We start from the raw sequence: 21,282 nt of genomic DNA, 5'->3' as shown, positions 1-21,282 counted from the left end.
GTATCTGCATCACACCAGCCTGAGCAACCCCAGCCAGACCTGGAATAAGGACTGCTGGTGGCAGTCACAGAAGAGAGGACAAGTGCTTTCAGTCTTCATCAGCCTTGGCCTAGTAGGCATTTATGCCCCTTCAAGTGGTGGGCTCTAGAGGTAAACTGGTGATGGAGTAGAGAGCTGCAACTAAAAGGAAATCTCTGTTTTTCCATACGGAACAGTTACTACCGCTACCTTGACTAAAGGCCACAGTTCCTGCTTCCCTCCCTTTTGGGCTGACAACTTTCTAAGACCATCTCCCAGTTCCTGGAGCACGCAGTGGCATAAACACGAGGCTGCTGTTGATTTTGCTCTTGTATTATTATTTCTTACCCATGCCTACAACAGGACACATTGTTTGGCCTCAAAAAGAAATTGAGGAATGTGATAATGGTAGTTGCGTATATGAAGAAAAAAACCCAACTCTAATCACCAACACAAAATGTGTTATCTTGTCTGAAATAACCCAGTGACCAAAGCTCTGATCATGGGCAGAATCTCACAGATGAACAGGAAAAGGGTTTCCTCCAATAGGTCTAAGAATTAGTCCGTCAAACTCAGAATACTAAAGACAAACAAATGTTAAAACCGCCAAATAAATTGGATTCATCTGTCTCCTGACTTGTTATTCACTGAATGTATTAAGCAAACATTTAAATATGAGAACTAGATAATTTATTTGGTCTTCTCAAAAGACTATAATCAAACTCCCCTGCTGAAACACATTTTGTGAACAGTAGAACACTGATGGATTAGAAACTAGCTAACAGACTAGGAGCAAGTATTAGGTCTTCATCCTGACAAGGGTAAACAGAGTGCCTAAATTCCTATGTTGGGATGGATGATTACATTTGTAATGTGAAATAAAAGAGGAATAGGCAGCAGAATGATAAGGAATGAGGAAGAGAAGGAGACCAGTAGGCTACTACTGGAAAGTTCAAGTTCAGAAATAAACCCAATTATTAAACATAGTTGAACTACAGAGACAAATTTGCTTTTTTGTTGTTGTTGTTTTTAAAGAAGTATCTGTTAACTGGCATTTCCTATTTATTCCTGTAGCATTGTCTGTTACTATGTCACTTTATATTACAGGGCTACTTTCCGTTGCTCTTTTTAAAATCAAACTTTGATCACTTCATTGTAGGCCACTCGCAGCCAACATTTGCCTCAGGCAGAGATAGTTTATTTTCTTTTCTTTTGGCACACTTCAGCCAAAATCTTTACCATTGCTCAGAAAGTGCCTACAGCAAAAAAGAATGACCACAGCAAAACTTATGTAGACCTTTGCTTTAAACTGTTTTTGCAACCTCCTTTAGGATGGAGTGGCCTTTGTCAGGTCTTGTGCCACTTGTCCTTCGGTCTAGAAGCGGCCAGCAAACCTTGAGAAGGAAGATACACATACTCATTAAAGTTCACAAGATAAGTGTATTATCAGGCTCGGACTAAATGTGCATGCATATGTGCGTGTAAAATACTGAACAAACAAAACCTAAACCAGAATGCACTATCTGCACTACACACAGAATAAGGCAGGGAAGTAATTGCATATGCAATTTACTAACCTAAAGCACAAGATGAAGCATCTGGGTATTATTTTTCCAAAAGCAAGTGCAGAACAACTCAGTCATCACTGTAAGTGGACAGGAGTAGAATCTCTTCAAATGGTGATCTTCCACATCCTGCATCTGCTCTAGTCTGCCATGCTGCTACAGATACTAGCATGTGCCATTGCAGTCATTCCCTTCCTGCTCCATAACAGCTGGACAAGACTGTAGCAGGTCTGAATTTACATCATAGATTACTACCTTCCTCTTGTCACCACTCTCAAGTAATGTTTAGACCACTGTTTAAGCTGCAAAATGAGCCTATTATAGTATAGTGATTTAGTACTGTGATTTAGTCCCCAAACAGTGACTTATTCACTTCGCTTCTCTTTTTGGAGGAAGGAAATGCTTCAATTAAAAACAAAAACAAAAAAACCCCCAAAACCACCACGCTCTTTGACCTAATCATTCCACTTGAGTTAAGCAGAATTTCCCCTGTGGAAACTGTACAGTTTCCCATGAAGATAGTGAATGATCTGCAAAATGATCTGCAAAATGCCTGTTTTGGGCTCATAAATCGAGGATGCATTTTCTGCCTCAGTTCCCCATGTAGCAAGGAAACCTTAATATTAAAACAAATATTGTATTACTTAAACTGTATTTTAATAGCTTTATTTACAGTAGACACTACTATACAAAATACACACACTGTGTGTTCTAGGCCCAAAGCAATGGTTACCATGTAGGAGATACTGAACATCTCTTCCCCAAAATATAGCCCTGGTAGCAATGGTCCAGAGTGACCATTCAGGAATTCCACAAGTCACAGCAGCTTCCTGGTTACACCCTTCACTCGGTGCTCACAAGTCCACGCTCTTACTGGAAAGGAGGAAAATAAAAAGCTCCCAACCCCAGCTATCTCCATATTTCTTCTCTTACTGGCAGAGGTGTTAAGTAGCACCTCCCACTCAGCAGCAGCTAGATGTCCTCCTAATCCTCTCATTGTTCAGACAGCATAAGGCTTTTTGTTCTACTTCTTCCACGTTCAGGCACAGCAGGCTTGGTCGAGGTTGCACTTGTGACACAAACTCCACTTCACCACACCGAAAATTTCTCAGCTGTAGTGGAGCTGAAGTGGAAGGATAAAAACTGTAACAACTCCATACAGGCCTCCTGCTCCCTTCTAGCACACAACTGTGAAAGTTACTGGGGGCAGGGAAGGGAAGGCCTTGCAACAGCTGCTTGGCATCTGCTAAATCACAAAGGACAGGAAGATTAATGAATGCAGTATGAAAGCAGATTAATGCATTTGGCCAGGACATTTCCAACTTGGAGAAAACAGACTTTTTATAGTGTGAATCGCTGAACTATGTGCTGTTCATGTAGCTGATGCACTGGGCCATGTATCTTTTTCCACCAACAGCACCCTGGCCTTACAGGCAGTGTTACATGATCTCCAAAAGATGTTGTCTCAACAGCAGAGCATCCTCTGGTGAGCTTAACAATTCAACCCCCACAGTGCCTGGACCTGTACCCAAGCAGTATTGTTAGTACAAGCAGCTTGAGGAGATTGTCTCCTTCACACGGTAATGTCCTTTGCACGGTTGTGGCAGCATGAGCTCAGACACCAGCACCCGTGAATTCAAAACTCTTCAAGACTCTAAATTCTGGGATTGTAGTGAGGATTTCCAGGCCTAGTCTTGACTCTACCTGCTGTCCTGGCTGAGGCCAAGTGATTTGAGAGGCCTGCACAGTAACTCTGTTTGGACAGAGACCATTCCATCCCAGGACTGGGAAACTTACTCTGAAACAAAAAAGGCTATGTGTTTCTGCATCGGGGAGTGGAAAGGTGGAGGGGGGAAGCTAACAAAACATGTTCTCCTCCCCCCATACCCCTTTACTGACACCTTAGAACAATTATTATCCTGGTAGTTTTAGCTGATATATTTTCCTGGAATTTGAATGGAAGAGCTCCAAGTTCCTCACCACAACTGGGAGGACCATTCAATATTATGTTGGTGTGTAAAATAAACTTTCATAAATAACATTTTTGTGTAAAGTGACTTTTATATGTTCTATATTTTTGTAGCCACGGTTCTGCTAAGACCTCTTAGATCTACACTGCAGAATTCACAATACCACAGAAATCCTCCAAAGTTCTTGTTCTGTGGGTAGTGAGGGCAGCTCTCCTCCTCCAGCATAATGAGGCAGCTCCTCCCTTCCTTCCCAAGCTGAGCAGCACCCAAGCCACAGTGCTTACCAGGCTGCGGGATCTTAGAGGGCTTCCTGTCTAGGCTGAAATCCAGCAGGATAGGGCGACAGATGAAAGGACTCCTGCACAGGTTCCTTAGGTAGCAGGCGATGAGATCCTCAGGTTCCTCTACACACTGAGGAACAAAAGGGAGCACTGCCAGTGAATTTGTGGAGGAAGGCAGAGAGCCACAGGAACGCCTGCAGCAAAGGGGGGAAATCCAGCCCAACCGAGGCTTGAGCCCAGCACACTGTAAATCATTGCCAGAATAACCTACTCACCGCTGTCCCAGTAGCTTCCCCGTGCTGGATGGACACTCCGCCTCTGCTCTGCACACAGTTCTGCACAGCTTCCCACTCAAGGAGGCTCAGACCCAGCACTGCTGCTACGTGCTGGTTCCTGCACAGCACCAGCGCTTCACCTGTTCCATCCTCCACCAGCACCCTACAGACAGGGCAAGCCAAGAAAGAAGTGGAGGGAGGTCAGAAGGACAAGGCTCTGCTCTTTCATGAGAGAATGGATCTCAGTGAAGAGAGAGGGAGGTTTGTTCATGCCTGGGAAGACATGAACTTCTACCTTTGCTATTCTGCCCATACCCTGTCCTTGACCTGCCTTTCTTTCCCACCCTTAAATGGTGTCATCTTCCCACCTCTTCCCACTTCCAATCTCTCCAGTGCTTACCGTGCACTGGCTTGTCTCACTCCTATGTGCGATGGACAGGGTGGATTGTGCCGGGTGCACTTCCCCTGAAGGAAGAGTAAAGCTACAGCTGTGTATGGGTGGGTATGTGAGAGGGAAGGTGAAGGGCCAGTGCTTCTTTTAAGCCTCCTAAAGAAGTATGCAATGGATTAAGGAACTTCATTTCCAATAAATGTCTAGGGAAGAGTTTGGGGAGAAAAACAACTGCCATAAGGTGGCGAAACCCAACAGCAGTGAATGCGGGGAAAGCAGAGCATTAACACAGCAGGGTTTTCCCCTGAATACCCTCCCCTTCCCTCCAGCCCTAGCTGCAGCCTTGTCTGATATCAGCTGCACACTTCTAATAGTCCCTTTCTATTATGCAAGTCCTTTTCACAAACTGGAAGAAGAGGCTGTGGAATTGGGAGAGGAACTCTATTTCTTCTGTATGGTGGCACAGGACATGTCCGAGTAGAAAACCTGCACGGCTCCTCCCAAACTATCCCTGTGGCAGCTTGAGTACCTCTTTGAAGATGCTGTTGCAAAGTGAGCAAACCCATTGCAGGGACAGAGTCAGTACACAGGACAAGTGGCATAAAATCCGTGCCTGGGGCACGTTTTGTAGGTGAAGTTGCAAGTTGGACAGAAACATTAATGAAGGTGATGAGGCTTCTCCTGCAGGACTAGAAGAGACAGGAATGTGACAAACTTGCAACAGAGAAAACTTTCTTGGGACAGTGAAAGGTCGGAACAGACCCTAGACTCACCTAGAAGGAAGAGGTAAGTGAGAAGCTGGCAGAGACACGATGCTTATACAGCTGGAGGCAATGTATGTGCAATAAACATTATGGAATCTGCAATATGAGAAGGTAGATGTCAGAAACAGCTTGTAGAAACCAAATTACCCAGTCTTCTTGGGATGGCATTTTCTGTAACAATCTGTAACATTGTGGGAAAATCATTTATAGTAAGGACTGAAGAGACAGGAAGGTAAGGACAAGGAATGAGAAAAATGGCAGGTTCTTGTGAGAGGAGAGATTAAGAGACAGTTTCAAAGACAGTAATGGAGGTCAGAGCTGGGGTCTGGGTCAAGGTTCAAAAGACAGGAGTACCTGGAGATTTTGCGTTCCAAGTTCTGGAAAAGGACCTTGGCCCCAGGCAGCAAACCCCAGAGATGCTGCAGGTAGGCGGCAGCAATATAAACATCCAGTACAACAGGGGAGCCGAGGGCAACGGAGACGCTGAGCTTCACGCTGTGATCACTCGCTAGCAGGCTCCCTAAGGTGGCACACAACCACAGACACCATGAGCTCACACACAGCTAGTAGGCTAGTCCACCCCTGACCTGGCTCTGCTAGAGGTATTTTCCCTCCCATGACAGCGAGGCCATCACTGCTCCACTTCACACACTTTCCAAGCATGGTGTTCCCATCCCCAACGCACACAGAGAGCAGAGTTTCCCAGCCCTGCAGCATGCAATGGGATGCAGAATCCTGCCATATTTCCACCTATTCTCAGGTATACAAGCACAGTTAGCCAAGTACATTGGCTCTGTAAAACAAAGATGCAAGAATCAATCTGTTACCTGACATGGGCTGTCACATCCTTACCTTTCTGCTGTAGGAGACTGAGAGACATAGATGGCTTCTCATTCTTGGGAGAGGCACACAAGGTCCTCTCCACTATCTCACCAGGGAAAGAAACAAGGGAACCTGTGAATCTGAGAGCAGACCAGAATCATGGGGCTTTGTCTTGCTTGAAGACAAGGGGAGAAGAGAAAGGTCTGACCCAGACTGCAGCTACAAAGGACAGGGGGAAATGCAGTGCTGTCACAGTTGAACCTGACTTCCCCAGGGCTTGCTGCCCATGCCTGGCCATAGAGCAAGCTACAGACACGTTCTCCAGCATGTAACAGGCCAACAGAACCCACCTGCTCCTCCACAAGAAAGCCCTGAAACAACAGGTAAGAGTAGCAGATATAAAGGCTAAAACAGGCCACGTACCCATCACAACACTGTAGCTTAGGGGTGCAGAGTAGCTGGGGACAGAAACAGCACAGCTTCCCCCAGAAATATGGTGTGAAGCTGTGACAGTCTAGAGACAGTGTACAGTCCACCTCACTGCCTGTAGGGGAACCTGCCCTTGAGCACCTGAAATACTGGATTCAAGGCAGCTTGCTACAGCCTGTCCTGCCCAGGGAGGTCCCTTGATCTTGCCTTCTGCATCTTCAGGCTCAGGAATGAAGAAGAAAAGGGAGCAGACATCACAGCTTTTCTTTCTGCCTAATTCCTATTAGTTTTCCATGATTAGATGAAGAAGCCAAACAGAGGAGAACTCACTTTACTGTGAGGCACTGGTGAAGATTTCAGTGTGCAGGAATATCACCCCAGATTAAATACGCTTTGTAAAGAAAAGTTTCTAACCCCAGCACTTGTTTGAACAAGTTGCATAAAAAAACAAAACAACAAATAAATGGCCTCATTTTGCCTGCTGCTCCTGCTTCCACTTCTGACTGCATTTTAGCAGAGACCTTTGGCACCTAGTCCACACTATTAGTAGCATGAACGTTTTCTGTATGCCATTTTTCAGCCTTGTCATCTACAATCCCTTTATTTTTCATAAACTGGTTGGGGTTGGTCGGGACTACTTGCACATAGGAAGATTTCCAAACAATATTCCCAGGATGGATAATTCACCACTGGTTTAATGTGGCACGTTCTCCATTCTCTAAAGCTCAACCACCTCTAGTATGAGGTGAACCAACATACCTGTTGCTAAGTACTTCTGGAATGGAGGAAATTCTCTGCTCCATGCCTGTCAGCACTGACCCAGCTGCCAGCTAGAAGTGGAGGAGACAGACTCAAAATGATTGCAGTTTATAGCTACGTCCAGCTAGCAGAGCTATGTCCAGTCAGTCTCAATGGAGACAAGCTCTAAACGCCTAGAACTATTTTACACCAAGCAACTGATGCTTCCTCCCCAAATCAATTCCAAGGCAGGAAAATGTCAAGCCCATCAATGGCCTCTGATGGAGCTTACAGCAGAGCGGTCTCATCAGCACGGCATTCTCTGTCTATAGTTTTCTGAGCTAGTTCTGGAGAGATCTACAAGTTGCCTATGAAAACTCAGAGCAATAGGACACTGCATACCTGACGCTCAGTCAGACAGGAGATCCATGTCTCGTGCTGTAAGTGCCAGGTATCTGGCACAGGCAGGCACATGGGGCAGCATGATCTGCTCAGAAATCTTGCTGGTACAGGTGGAAAACAGAGCTTGTCAAACACTTCCAAGTCCTAAGAGAAGAGTTGCAGTGTAAGGCAAAGGAGGAAATCATTAAGGGAAAGGAGATGAAAGCTATACAGGGAGAAGAGGACCACTGAGGAACAATGGTTAAAATAGATGGATAGATAAATAGATAAAAAACACACACACACTGAACTTGGAGCTCTGAGGATTTTAACTAAGCACAGAACTGAAGCAGATCCTTGGCAAGATGGAGGTCAACTCCAAGCCTCAAAAGAGCTTAGCCACTTCTGCGACTCCTCATCTCCCAGATGTAGCTCTGCAAGAATTCTACAACAGGAAACAGCAAGACAACCTCTTCCTTACCGAGCAGTGGGGGACAATGAAGCGATACAGCCCATCCAAGTGCAGAAATGGAAACCATCGCAGTGATTTCCCCATAAAGAGTAGTAGTGCCTGGGAAAAAAAAAGAGAAGGTGAGAAAAGGTGACGAGAGACGTTAGCAAAAAGGTAGGAAATGAAAAACACAGCAAAAAGAGAGCGAGCCCAGCAGAGGATGTCTTGTGCAAGAAGCAAGGTTAGCACCATCAGGGGTGAGGGAAGGAGGATGCATTTACAGCAAATTGACAGAGAGGAGATGGAACTCCCTTGGGGTGGCAGGAAGGAAGTTACCTGCATAAACACATGTCTGTACCCAAGGCAAAAATCATCCTCCCATTGATTAGAAATCTGGGTCCTTAATTATCAGACAGGTTCCTTCAGAAATCAGCTCACACCCTTATCCAACCACCCCCAAACCACCCCTCCTGCCTCACTTCTTGCTGTGTCATGCCCTCTTCTCCATGATAGTTGGTCTCCTCCAGCTCTGGTAGATTCGCAGTTTTTCTGGGATGGCTCCAGAACTGAGGTCTGCCCAACCACAACACTGTGGCCTGGAAACTGCGCTGCAGCTCCTGCTCTTCTCCATTTCCTTCTCTGGGTAGTTGGTAATTGCGTAACATAAGCCCCTCCTTCTGGGTAACCAAGAACAGGCGAGATATGCAGCTGGTTCTTCCCGTGCTGCTCTGGTCCCTCTGACAGCTCTCATTTCTCTCAATATTTGGCCTGGAATCCTCTAATTTCAGCACTTTTGTCTCTGGAATTTCCAGCTCAGATGCTAAGCCACCATCATCCTTTTTCTTCAAAGAGGAGCTGTTTCTGCTCCTAGGACCTTCCTGGATTTGTACTTCAGGAGCCTGGAGAACCAGTGCATCCTCAAAGTAGAACTGCACATACACACTGAAATGAGAAGTAGTAGCATTAACACTCCCTGTTGCTGACATATGGCCTTCCAAACCAAGCAGCTGTGACTGCCCAGCAGGTATTCAGAAAAAGGCAGCTGCCAGGCTGGATATATTCTGAACAAAACAGAGAAGGCAGATTTGTTGCTGATACAGATCTCCCTTCCTGGGAGTAACAAAGGGGAGTTGCTTTGGCACTGAAATACTGTGCTGATAAGCAGCTTTACTACAGTCCTAAATAACTGTGGAATTGTAGAGTGATTCTACCCAGGTAATGAGTAAAGGCACTCACCTGTTTTTTTTCTCCCTCACATGCTCTAGATTTGCCAGCTGTTTCCAGAAGGGAAAATCACTCCGAAGGAATCTCTCCACTACAAGCTGGTAGGCTTCCACTTGCAAAAGAGAGCCTGCAAACACAACAGAGAAGAGAGATGAGCTAATAAGAGGAGAATATAAAAACAGCAAGCTCAGTTTCCTCATTTTAAAGTCACGAGGCCAAGCAGTGACAGTTCAGCATCTCCATACCAAATCTCCTCTTCCTCTTTTCGGAGCAGGATAGCAGAACAACAAAAGCCCAGCACGCTCAAGTTTAGCTTAGTGGGACATACCTATGAGAGCTGTATTGGCAAAGGGGCTACCATCTTTATGGGATATCACACAGGGAAGTGTGCTGCTCTTGTCCTGCAGATGGAGGGAGCTGCTCCTGGAGGAAACTCTCAGCACACCCAATAATATCTGCAACAGAAAGGAAGCTGCAAAGAGCATCAAGCAATTCCCAGCTTTGAAGGCCATAAAGCAAAGAGTACATAACAGCAGCCTGAAATCAGCCCGTGCTCAGCACACCACAGGTTAGAAAAGCAGTGTCATCCCCTAAGAGAAATGGGCATGTATCAGAAGCACATGTGCTGGAAAGGATGGGGACAACAGGGAGCTCTCAGGGCACAGACAGTAAAGGGAAGAAGGCACCTACCACTCGGGGCTGAAAACTTCCTGCTGAGAGCATGCAGTAGGACCAGGCCAGTCTGCGATTCAGCTCCTGGGTGCCCATGTGCTGTGCCTCTGAGGGGGACAGCAGCTGCGACGGACAGAAGTTGTCCCAGCTCTTCTGTTTTGCCATGCAACACAATTTAGACAGAGATGGGGCCTGGCATGGGGGGTCCAGGGTCCAGTACTGGGGGGGGGGGCAAAAGAAAAAAAAAAAGTGACTTTCTTCTCATCAAACAAACAAGAAACAGCTTGCAGAGTACTGTCCCACCTGCTGCAGTGGACACTGGTGTCTTTTTGCTAGCATTTCATTATAAACATCTCTTGTTTCCTCTCTGTCTGATACCATTCCTTGCAGAAGGGGGACAAGGAACTTCTCAGCAGCTCCACAGTCTTGGTGCACAGAGCTATGCAACAGTCGCCGGCATCCAAAGAAACAAGAAAACCTGAAAAAAGTTAGAGTTAGAGGCATTAGTAGTCCTCACTTTTTAGGGGGCTTTGCGCATAATTCAGGGATTCTTTTGGTTTGTTACAAGTGAGTATGGGGTGCAGGAACAGAGCTAAGGAGACTGCAAAAAGAACATGAAATGATTAAAAAAAGGAGCACTTAAGAGTGATGTAGATTTACGTCAGGCAACCAGACAAGGAACAGGAAGATATACAGAAATGGAGAGACTGGCAAAACCCCAAAACACAAGTGTACAGAAGAACCCACCCAAAGATAATCTCCCTCTAAGTCATACAAACAGATCTCCCTGCATTTTGGCTAAGCTTGATATGATTACTCATGTTAGGTATACTTGACTTACTTTCCCAGGATGAAAATCACAAGGCAGAATAAAATACACACAGTTTGCTCTCATTCATTTTTTCCTTGTATTGAGTTCCTTTCAGAAATCTAGCTCACTGTTTTTGCATGCCTGGAAGTGGCCACACTGCCAGTCAAAAAAAACTTACTAATAGAAGGTGAAGTCAAATAAAAAGAGATAGTAACTAATTCACTGGAACAATTTTGAAGCAACAGAAGGAGCTGGCAATCATACTGAAAGTAACTGAAAAAGCTAATAAAAAATGAAACTTGTAGCTAGCACTCATTCCAGAGGCAGAATTGAAGCTGTTTTATTAGAGAGCATAGTAAAACTTCATGATGCCAGTAAAGCATATGAAGACAGTGCATTCTATAAAATGCTATTAATTGACTGCCCGAGATTAAATGTACACCTGTTTGTTTTTAAGCTCTGAGGCAGCGGTTACAGTGATACCATAATTATATCAGAACACACAAATATTTTCACTAACAGAACCTAGAAGTAAACCCAGAAACTGGCCTAGAGCTGTAGTGCAAACAGACAGCACAGCTGTCAGGGAAAGTGAGCTCTACATCAGAAAGCCATCTGGGAGGCTCAGGGATAAGCATGCACAGGAAAACTTGCTAGGACAGAGGTTCTCAAACAGATGCTCACACTACTGACAATATTCAGAACATCTCAAGGCAATATGCAGAGCCACTCCTGCTGCTCAGACTTGGCTCCTCACAAAAGCCAGTACCTACAGGTCTCTGTATGGGCTGTGATCTGATTCTAACAGCAGTTTCCAGCTCCAGCCACAATGCCCACCTTGATTTGCCAGGCAAACCAGGTTGGAAGGTGCACATCCCTACAGGGCTTCCATATTTCAAGAAAAAAGTTCTCAGGCAGCAGTATGTGAGCACATGCTCTGGGGTACTGCAGCTTCCAGAGAACAGTGGGCTTACTGCACGTGCACTTAAAAAACATACAGGAATTCCTGGTAAGAGCAATTGCAAGGTACAAGTGACTGGACTACCAGAGGATGGGAAATCTAGATGTATGTTAAGCTTATGCTAGTAAGCCAGAAGCAATTGCTGCTGCCATTAGTAGTACTCAAGCACAGTAACTTTGTGAACATCCAGTCTAGAGGTGCCCAGATAGCCTACAAAACATATTTCCTCGTAGCCTGGCTTCAGAAGGACTGTCCTCACCTCTCCTCGAACGTCTCCAGGAGGCTCACCAGCCAGAGGTAGAGTGGCATGCCAAGATTATAGCGGAAGAGCAGCTTTAAGTAGAGATTTCCTGAAGAGACAGTTGGCTGGTAGAAGGTGCTGAGCCTTGAAAAACTCTTCAGCACAACAGTGCTGTTCAGGCAAGCACCAAGTACAATGAAATGGAAGGATACCAGAGGTTTCTGTAGGAGGTGGACATCGACGAGCTAAGAAACACAGACATACAACTTAACGGAGAGGAGATGGCTGCTCTGTCACCATTCCCCAAAACTATCACCCCACATCAAATGCTTTGGCTCTCCATTGGATAAATGATAAGCCCAATGGGCCTCGAAAGATCTGACATTGCTTAGGGAGGAATCATATAACTATCATTTCAACTCCTATGGCCAAGCCCAGACAGTCAGATCCCTGGTTTTGTGCTAGGCACTTGCTGACAAAGATTTAACATTCCTGTTAAATATATTCCCACATACTCACGAGCTGTCCCCAGGGCCTGGGTCTTATTCACTGAATGCTTTATTTCTTGTCAGTCTCATAAACTTTACCTTCACGCATGCTCCTGGTCGGAGTCCATGTGCAGAGTTCAACAACTGCTGGTAAGCAAGGCACAAGCAGACTTTGTTATCTAGTTCAAAGAGACCAGCTTGGGCATTGAGTACTTTGGTGACAGTCCCCTAAATAAAAAACAAACAGTTAAACTGCTAACAATCAGTTATCAAACAGCAAAGTTAAGGGAGTGTACAGATTCCTAGAATATAAAAGACTCAGTGGCCTGAGTCACAGGGAAATACATCTGCGAGGCAAAGGAGACCATGCAGATCAGGAGCTGAAGCCCCAGGAGCACGAGTGGGTAAAGGCTAATGTTACAAATTCTTACCACATACGAGATGATCTTGGACTCTTTGGTTGATCCTGGCCTTTCCTCTTCAACCCCCAGCTCTGAGGAGTCACTGAACTGCACAGAAGCCTCAGGTGAAGCAGACTGAGGGGATTCTCCTTGCCAAGCACTGTCCAGGGGCTGCTCCTTCACCTGCTTGGCACAGTAGGGCAGGAGGCACGAAGAGACACCAGTGACAAACGTCCTTTGCCCAGATTTCTTCAGACTGGACATACTCAGGCCTGTTATTATGTACCTGTGGCCCAGCTGGAGGACATGGTGCCATGACAGCTGGTTGGGTTTCTAGAGCAGAGAAACCAAAAACAACATGAGCATCTCCTGCATTGAAGAAAATTCTTCCTCGGGCCCTGATAACCCAATCCAAAATCTTTTCTGCCATGACAACTGCATCACACACTACCATAAGTGAGAAATTTGCAAACTATTCAGGGGCACTGCGACTGCAGGAGGAGGAGGTCTGTATTTCTGCATGGCATAGCACTAGACTTCTTATGCACAAGGACTGTTGTAGGTCACATGGAATAAAAAAATAGCGTCAACAGTAAAACAATGAATAAACCAAACTGGGAAGTCAAGGGCAAGCCTCAATGAATGGATCAACCAGCATCTACATAGATACAGCTGGTAAATTTGTGGGCAAAGTTCCAAGAACTTACCCGCACCAGCACAGGGACCCCAACAGCTGAAATGAAGCACTTCAGAAACAGAAAGAAGAATGTCTTGTGGTGAATACAAAGGAGAGGGCTGAGTTTGGCCAGCTCACCTGCCACATTGAGCTTTGATCTTTTCTTGCATGGAATCCTAGAGGTAAATTGAGGAGGCAAACAAAATCAGAGATGAAAGAAGAACTCAAAAATATGCCAGAAGCAAAGTACACAAATATGCAACAAGCATGTTCTAGAAATAAAGGATCCAACAAAGTAATAAAAAGCATCTCTCTCAGAGAGGCATGATGTTTTCAAAACAATACTTGGCTACAAAATGATTACCTTAATTTTTATATACTAAATCCCTTAGACATTTTTAAAACCCTTAATATTTGGAGAGAGCAAGATTGAGTTGAACAAATTCACTTGTTCCAAGACAGTGGCCAGATTATGAAAAGCTTTAGCACAAACGAGAAGCTAATTATAGGTCAAAAGGAAGTAAAATAAGTCACAAGCAATTCTTCAGCAGAAAACAGAACTTGATATTGTAGATCCATGCAATGTGACACTGTGGAAGCTCTAAGCTTAAAAACAAAAGTGGCCTGAAAGCAACAATGGTGTCTTCCTGACAAACTTGGCACAGGGTGAAAGAGCAGCAAAACTCAAAGCAGATGGGGGGGGGGGGGGAGGGGAAGGAGAGAGAGGGAAAACATTTCTTCAGTCATTTCTATTTGTCACATTTTCACTTCGACTCCTACTGGACTTAAATATAAGCATCCCACTTATTCTAAACAAACAGATATTCTTGATTTTCAGACATAAAAGCAATTATGTAACTTTATGACTTTTTTTTTTTAAAGAGATACCAAAACCTCAACACACACAAGTACCAGGAACATTAAAGATGTTATCAGTCAAGTCATTAAAGGATCATCTCAGCCAACCAGATATATATCTTAATAACACACAGTGCATCTGTACATGGTTGCAACCACTGCATTTGAATTGCACGATACTTTCCACTGTACAGTTCAAATTTCAATTACGCAAAATTCTTACAATCTTTTCTCTGATCAGTTTTTAATTTCTACTACTTGCAGTGTTTCTTTTTGTACTCAGAGCAAGTGATGCCCGAGGAAGCTGGACACATCTCACACACAAAAAGAGCAACAAAGCAGAGCAATAGAACCTAAACAGCCTGCTTTGATTCTCTTTACCCTGCAGTAATTGTGGTTCTTCAAACTGTTAAAGCTATTATAGACTCCGCTACAGATGGGCATAGACTCATGTGCACAAAGCCACACGATTCTGAATAAACATAGACTGGTGTTGCACACAGGCCCTGTGTTTCCTTGTACTTTTATACAAGGGCAAAGATTGCTTTAGTATCTTTCAGTTCCTGGTATTGACAGCAAATGGAGCGCTAATCTCCTAACCTGCCATCATACTTTTCTGTCATGTCAAGAAGGTACAGTTTAACCAAGGTGAGGGGCTCTATCTTATGCCTATGTAGTTCTCAAGTGCTGGCCTGCTTCCAGCATAGGCTAAAGATGTCAGCAACCTGTCAAGGTGTGGCTAAAGGTTCAGTTGTATCTGCCAGCTGATCACAGGCAGAGATAAAAATTTATAGCTTATGTTTGTGATCAGAGTTTGCTCTGCTAATAGGATAGAAATCATGACAAAAATACATCTAGATGGTCAAAGAAGTTCAGTCCCAGTAAGAGGGCAGGGAAAAGCTCATCACACATTCTTTTACCTAATTTCTCTCCAGGTGTCAAATGTGGTTAGGTAAAAAACTATAGCCTGAGAACTTGTGCTGCAGAGATAAAAACCTTAAACATAAGGTAAAATATCAGACAATGAATAAGAATACCACAAATTTCAAAACCGCAGCATTGGTGTTCTATGTTTAGGACAAATCTTTAACAGACAGGTAGACAAGAAGACTGTCAATACTGCTAAATGAGAAGTCAAAACCTGTTTTACTCCACCGAAACATGCCTCAATCTACAACATGGATTTTGAGATACTGCAATACAGAGTAGAATCAAGGTCAAGCACAGCTTGAAGTTGTGAAGCTGAGTCCAAATCATGCAAAGTTGTCCATATGAAAACACTTCTACTTAAAGACTATTTTTGCCTGTCAGATTTAAGAAACTCTCATCAAAAATCTGTCATTAACTGCTGTGTCTTAGCACTGCCCTGTCAGAGTTACCACGACTAGGATTTCCTCTCAAGTAGGCAGAGATTCTCTAAGCTTTGTTTTTCAGAGTAGGGGTCAAGGTACAAAATTCTCTTCTAACTCTGCAGCAACCAGAGAGCTGAAGCAAGTACTCAATGTATAGGTTCTTTACACTAACTAGTATCTGTTACACCCATCCTACAACAGATTTCTCCCACCACATAGGAAGGGTTTATACGCAACTTCAGGTCTGCCATTTTAGAAAACCATTTACAGGAGGTTTACTACAGTTGGGGTACAGTTAGTGTGGAGAAGCGGCTGCACAGAAAAGTGTTGATACCAAAACTCAGTACCAATGAGTCATGTCTGTTTAGGAATCTGACTGTGCAGATGGGGCACATGCATCCATTAAGCAGAACATATATGGCCACTGAGCAGCAACACAAGCTGTATTTTCACTATTGCAAAAAAAATAAACCAATCAGGGTTTAGATAATGATGCAAATATTTATTATGTAAAAAATTTGATTTCACTAAACTCAGGTGTACAGACACGTTGCTACAACAGAGCACAGTTAAAACTAACGTGGACAATAGGTCAGATATCAGGGACAGGCAGAGGGGCTTTAATTTAAAAAGAGCCTAACAGCAAAAACTAAAATAAGAAAATAATTTCCTTGTTTAGAAAATTCTGTTGAGCTAAACCAAATACTTACGCTTAAAGTAAGTTTCTCAAAAGCAGATAAACCCAATTAAAACAAAAGAAACTAAAGCAGCCTGACTAATGACTTTTTAGTGTTATCAACTTACATTAAGACTTGAGAAGATAATATTTTATCTAGCACAACCTGAAATTATGAACTTGAATATGACTCACAAGTCCATTGATTATACTTTGACATACTTTAAGTATTATCTGCATTAAAGACAAGTTACTCTATCAGGGTCTTTATCTTAGCAATCTAATTAGAATTTGACCAGTGGTTTATACTAATTTCATAATAGAATCTAGAATTACTTCTCAAAAATACTTTTGGTTTGCTGTAGGTTCAAAAAATTAAGTTGTGCTAATTAAAATAGTGAATTTCAGCTTAAATGAAAGTTCTTCTGAATGATAAATTTGTTTTCATATCTTTTCTATATTATCAAAATATACCAGAAAATAATCTACAATTATTTTATTGTGTTAAGATACAGAATAAAAACTTGCAACAAACTCCTGGAAAACACAGCTGATTACCGAAAAATGGCTTTATTGTGTAACTTATTTCCACCATTCACCCTTTCTCTTCCACCTTTGACAGAAGCGTAATTTGGCTTTTCCCAAGCCAAGTGCTCCTCATGGTGCTGGCAAGTAAGCCTGCCAAACAACAGCAGTAGCACTGTGATGCAGTTAAGTGCACTACACGTTTACCTGGAGATAAGCAGTGGCTCAGCTGCTGCTGGGTAGATGACAGGAATGGTGTCTAGTACTTTCTTCGGGAGGAGATTTACTGGTACTGGATCCATCAGGATTTCCACATACCCCACTGTGCCCTGGTCAGTTTGTGGTATATATGCCCAGCTTGGGAAGAGGAACAGCGATTCCAGCCACTCAAGTTCAAAATGCAGGATCTAAGACAAAGGATAAAGGGTACCGTAGTTTGAGATGAGCTACAGTACATTTTCTCACTGCTACCTACAGTGTTAATCTACTATCACCTACAAAGTTAACCTGCTTTTCCATGCACGTCATGAGCTCTTGTTCTACTGCTGGGATTCATTACTGAAAGACAGCAGTGTTTTCTGCCCGCTCCCCTACTTCACAAGAAATTCTGTGCTTCCAGATGCAAATCTGGAACAGATTTGCTGAGCTCTAGGGCTAGCATTTCCTGGGTTCCAGTCTCTCCCTCCCAGCAAGGTGAGAATTAATTCACTGCAGGGCTTAGTTATTTCCAGACTACTTTCCTGATCTTCTCACCTGCTTTCTTTTCTCTGTGTTTTCAGTTTGACGCTCATCCCAGTGTAACTAACACACTTGCACCTAATCTTCAGCTCCTCGGTAAGCACAATCTCGCTGCTCTTCCATCATCATTCTGTGGTCTATGGTCCATGGCCTCTTATTTAGATTCCCCTTATTATGACCTTAAGAAGGCTTTCAATCTAATATCCCTGTCACCCAAGCTTTTATTTCCTGAAAATATGTCATCAATGTGTTGCTGAATGCCCAGTACAACTCCCCAGAAAGTTACTGCTCCTCCACTGGTTGAAATTCAACAGAGGATATTGCTATCATCTCCAGGCCTCCCAGGCCACCTCATACTGTTGAGAATTTAACAGAACTGGATATTAGGCTTCCCTATCTCTTTTCCCCAAGCAAGTACATTCAATATTTGTACTCCTAGCAATGACAAATTTGACATGGTCTATCCTCTCCCCAGAATGTGAGCTTGTTGTTTTCTCACCTGTAACAAAAATGCGTTCTCTCCCTAGCTACAGTCTGGCAGACCATCTGAAGCCCCTGGAGGTCTGTGACAACTTCCCCAGAAGTGGAAATAAACACATAATCCATCAGACTGAGGACATACCTCACAGGGAATTATCCCAGTATTGTCTTTCACATATAGGCAACCATCTACCAACTTCTCTTTGTCCTCTTGCCTTCTGTCTGTTAAATAGCCAACCAAAATCAGATAAGCCCGTGGCAAAGAGCTCTGCATGGGTAAAGCACCCTGTCCTTGACGAGCCCATTCCTTAAATTCATTAGTGCTCCAGGTCAGGTGGCTGCAGCATGGCATGCTCTGTTGATGCTGTAGGTCAGAGACAGAGATGAAACTGGAAAAAAAGAAAAGTAAAGACATAGAACAATGTAGGAGAAACCCAATCTGCAGAGTTTGAAGATAACGGTGATCCTTGCAGTGGCCCAGAGCCCAGCTAAAGCCAAAGGAACCTTAGCTATTGGCATGGTCTGATGATACCACATGGCAAGAAGCAACCCATTCACTTGCAGTTGTTAAGGATCTCTCTCAGCATGTCTGTTCTGCTTGAGCATCATCTCTGAAAACAGACACCCTTTTGTACTACAGTCACCTGGTTAGGCAGGCAGAAGACTTGAGGAAAAAAAACAAAATAATTGAGGGTTGACAAACAGAACCTTTTCAACATGTGTGGGGGAAGATGGGAGGGAGAACAGTTATCAGTTCAGGCATTTTTAGCTTGAATGGGAGACACCATGAGAAAATCCCAGCTCAAGGCAGTCTACTTGTCAGCAAGGAACGCTGGTAAATACAGACTGTTTTCATCATTAGGTGCTATGAAGTGCTATCAAGCTAGTGATCTCAGGCTGTGCCTTCACTTCCAAGAACGCATTCAGACCAGCCCCTTGAAACTTGAAGCCTACCCTCTTGTTTTTGTTTTTTTTTGTTTGGCTGGTTTTTGAAGGGAGTTTAACACTAAATATCAACTACAGATGAAGCTGTTTCCAGTTTAAGCATCTACTATGCTTAAACCGACCAAGGTACTGAATATGGGAGAACAAGACAGCATCCTCACTAGATTCTCAGCCTTTTCAGTGTTTATATGATTGTGGTAGCATTCATCATCACCGTTTACATCTTAGCTGTCTATGCTAGAGAATTAACAAAAGCCCTCTGTCCATGCTAACCATCAACACTGACAGAGCTAATACAAACTGGTCTCCAGCTAGTAATTTAGTACTTGTTTCCAGTGAGGTTAGCTGACAATTTTAGGTTGTGAAACTAGCTCTACTCACAATGCCCACTTGCTCAATAGTGGGAGATAATCAAATTTAAATAAGATGAATTTGAGGAGTTTCACTTCATTAGTCAGTTATCAAAGGTTCAAAGCCAGAGTCTTGCCTAGATGAGTGATGGGCCTGAATCAGCTACTGCTACAAATAATATTTACATAACAAATTAATCAGAAGAGATAAATATATGCAGATACTTATGCTGTGTATTGGGCAGGAACCCAAACAGGAGAAGGATCACCTGAAAAGGATAGAGGCAAACTGCTCCATCCTGAAGGACATTAGAGACAGAGCACCACTGGTAATAATGCTGATATCTACAAGCAGGATACAGTGCTGCTCTCATTTTCATTACATATGTTGATTGCTTCTTGGGACAAACTAAAACTACAACAGTATGCTGAATCCTGGTTATCACATACAGAGAACTACCGGTCCCTCTTCTGGTGCTACAGAGGTTGATGGTTAGCTGCAGATAGAATATCCTTACAAGCAAACAGCCTACCGACCTCATACAAGATAAATATCAACTTCCTTTAACTCTTCTCTATGAATTGCCCTGAATAAAAACCAAACACTGGTTTTAGCATTATAAAATATAGTCTACACAAAAAAATATGGCTATGAAATGAGATCAGTTTAGCTGGCGTGGAAGATCTACCATGCAGGTTTACGGATTGTCAGTTTAAAATTAAAGACTCCAAGTCCCTAGCCAGTTCCAGCTGACTTTGTCCCAATACCAGCCGTGCCAGGGGTTTTAGCAGACCGTAAGTGCCTCACTGTAAGTCGGAGCAAGAGAGGAATTGATATAGGGGAGCCAGACCTTCCAGTCTGGATCCTGCTCAGCAAGTTGCATCTTTTTCACGACAGTAAGCACTCAAAAGCCTTTCACCAGCTAGAACAAGGACGAGGCTATCCTAGATTCTCCCTCCGTGAAAGCACACGCCCGAGAGCAAAGCTTGGCCGGCTAACAGTCTAGGAGACGGGGCACAGAGAGAAATCTCCTGCAGGATCCCCGTGGGAAGGCGCCGCGCAGCGCCGCAGCTGGCTCCGAGCGAGGTGCTCTACTTTGGTTACACACCCTGCCGGCCGCAGACCGGCGGATCCGGCGCTTTATCGCACCGCAAGCGCGCCCGGGGGCGCCCCGACGCCCAGCGAGCGCGCGCGGTTACCTGTCTCCAACGGCAGCCCCCCCTCCCTTCCCCCCACATCCGGGGCAGGCAGCGTACGGGGGAAGGTGCAGCCCTCCCGCCCGCCGGGCCGCTGCCAGCGCTCGTGGGGGGCTCGCGGGTGGGCTCCCCGCGGGTGGGCCCTCGGCGAGGGGATTTGCGTGGGGGCGAATTACCCCCCCGCGCGACCGCCGAGTGAGAGTGTTTGTGTGTGGGGGGGGTGCCTTCCCGCCAGCACGTGCGGCGCATGCGCGAGACTCGCGCCCTCGCGCGCAACAGTCGCAGGGAGCCTCCCCTCCCCCCCGCGGTCACCTGTAGCCGAGCGGCAGGTCCCCGCCGCCCGCGCCCCGCAGGCACTGCAGCACCGCGTCCACCGGCGCCGCCCTGCCAGGCCCCTCGCGGGCAGGCAGCGCTCGGCGGGCGAAGGCCTGGGCCGCCTGCAGCCACCGCTGCTCCTAGGGAGAAGCAGAGAAGACAGGACTCAGCGCCGCTTCCCGCGACGCGGGGAGGGGAGGGGAGGGGAGGGGAGGGCCCGGGGCCCGCCCGGGTCACTCACCGCCGCGCTGGGCTCCGCCATGGCAGCGCCACGACGGGCCGCTCGG

At 44.9% G+C, this 21,282-nt stretch overlaps 1 protein-coding gene across 2 annotated transcripts; it reads right to left on the bottom strand.

Moving 5' to 3' along the window:
* Window positions 1-1,204: 1,204 nt before the first annotated feature.
* CTC1 (CST telomere replication complex component 1) lies at window positions 1,205-21,282 on the bottom strand. 2 transcript variants are annotated; one of them, XM_067302322.1, is made up of 24 exons: window positions 21,237-21,282; window positions 20,993-21,135; window positions 18,331-18,577; window positions 17,178-17,377; window positions 13,591-13,735; window positions 12,914-13,216; window positions 12,582-12,710; window positions 12,013-12,239; window positions 10,285-10,459; window positions 10,000-10,200; window positions 9,638-9,764; window positions 9,322-9,436; window positions 8,565-9,027; window positions 8,116-8,205; window positions 7,656-7,799; window positions 7,275-7,345; window positions 6,117-6,226; window positions 5,619-5,784; window positions 5,274-5,360; window positions 5,030-5,189; window positions 4,510-4,574; window positions 4,110-4,272; window positions 3,838-3,964; window positions 1,205-1,412 (listed from the first exon to the last, which is right to left on the bottom strand). In XM_067302322.1, exons 1-24 carry the CDS (start codon window positions 21,255-21,257, stop codon window positions 1,366-1,368), a joined length of 3,726 nt encoding a protein of 1,241 aa, XP_067158423.1. In that variant the 5' UTR covers window positions 21,258-21,282; the 3' UTR covers window positions 1,205-1,365. The 2 variants fall into 2 exon arrangements, with proteins under 2 accessions (XP_067158423.1, XP_067158415.1); XM_067302314.1 differs by lacking the exon at window positions 1,205-1,412 and adding an exon at window positions 2,234-2,706.

The sequence above is a fragment of the Apteryx mantelli genome, chromosome 1 (genome assembly GCF_036417845.1).
Source record: "Apteryx mantelli isolate bAptMan1 chromosome 1, bAptMan1.hap1, whole genome shotgun sequence".
NCBI lineage: Eukaryota > Metazoa > Chordata > Aves > Apterygiformes > Apterygidae > Apteryx > Apteryx mantelli.
Note: the sequence above shows the minus strand (reverse complement) of the source record. Positions and strands in the feature narration are given on the sequence as shown.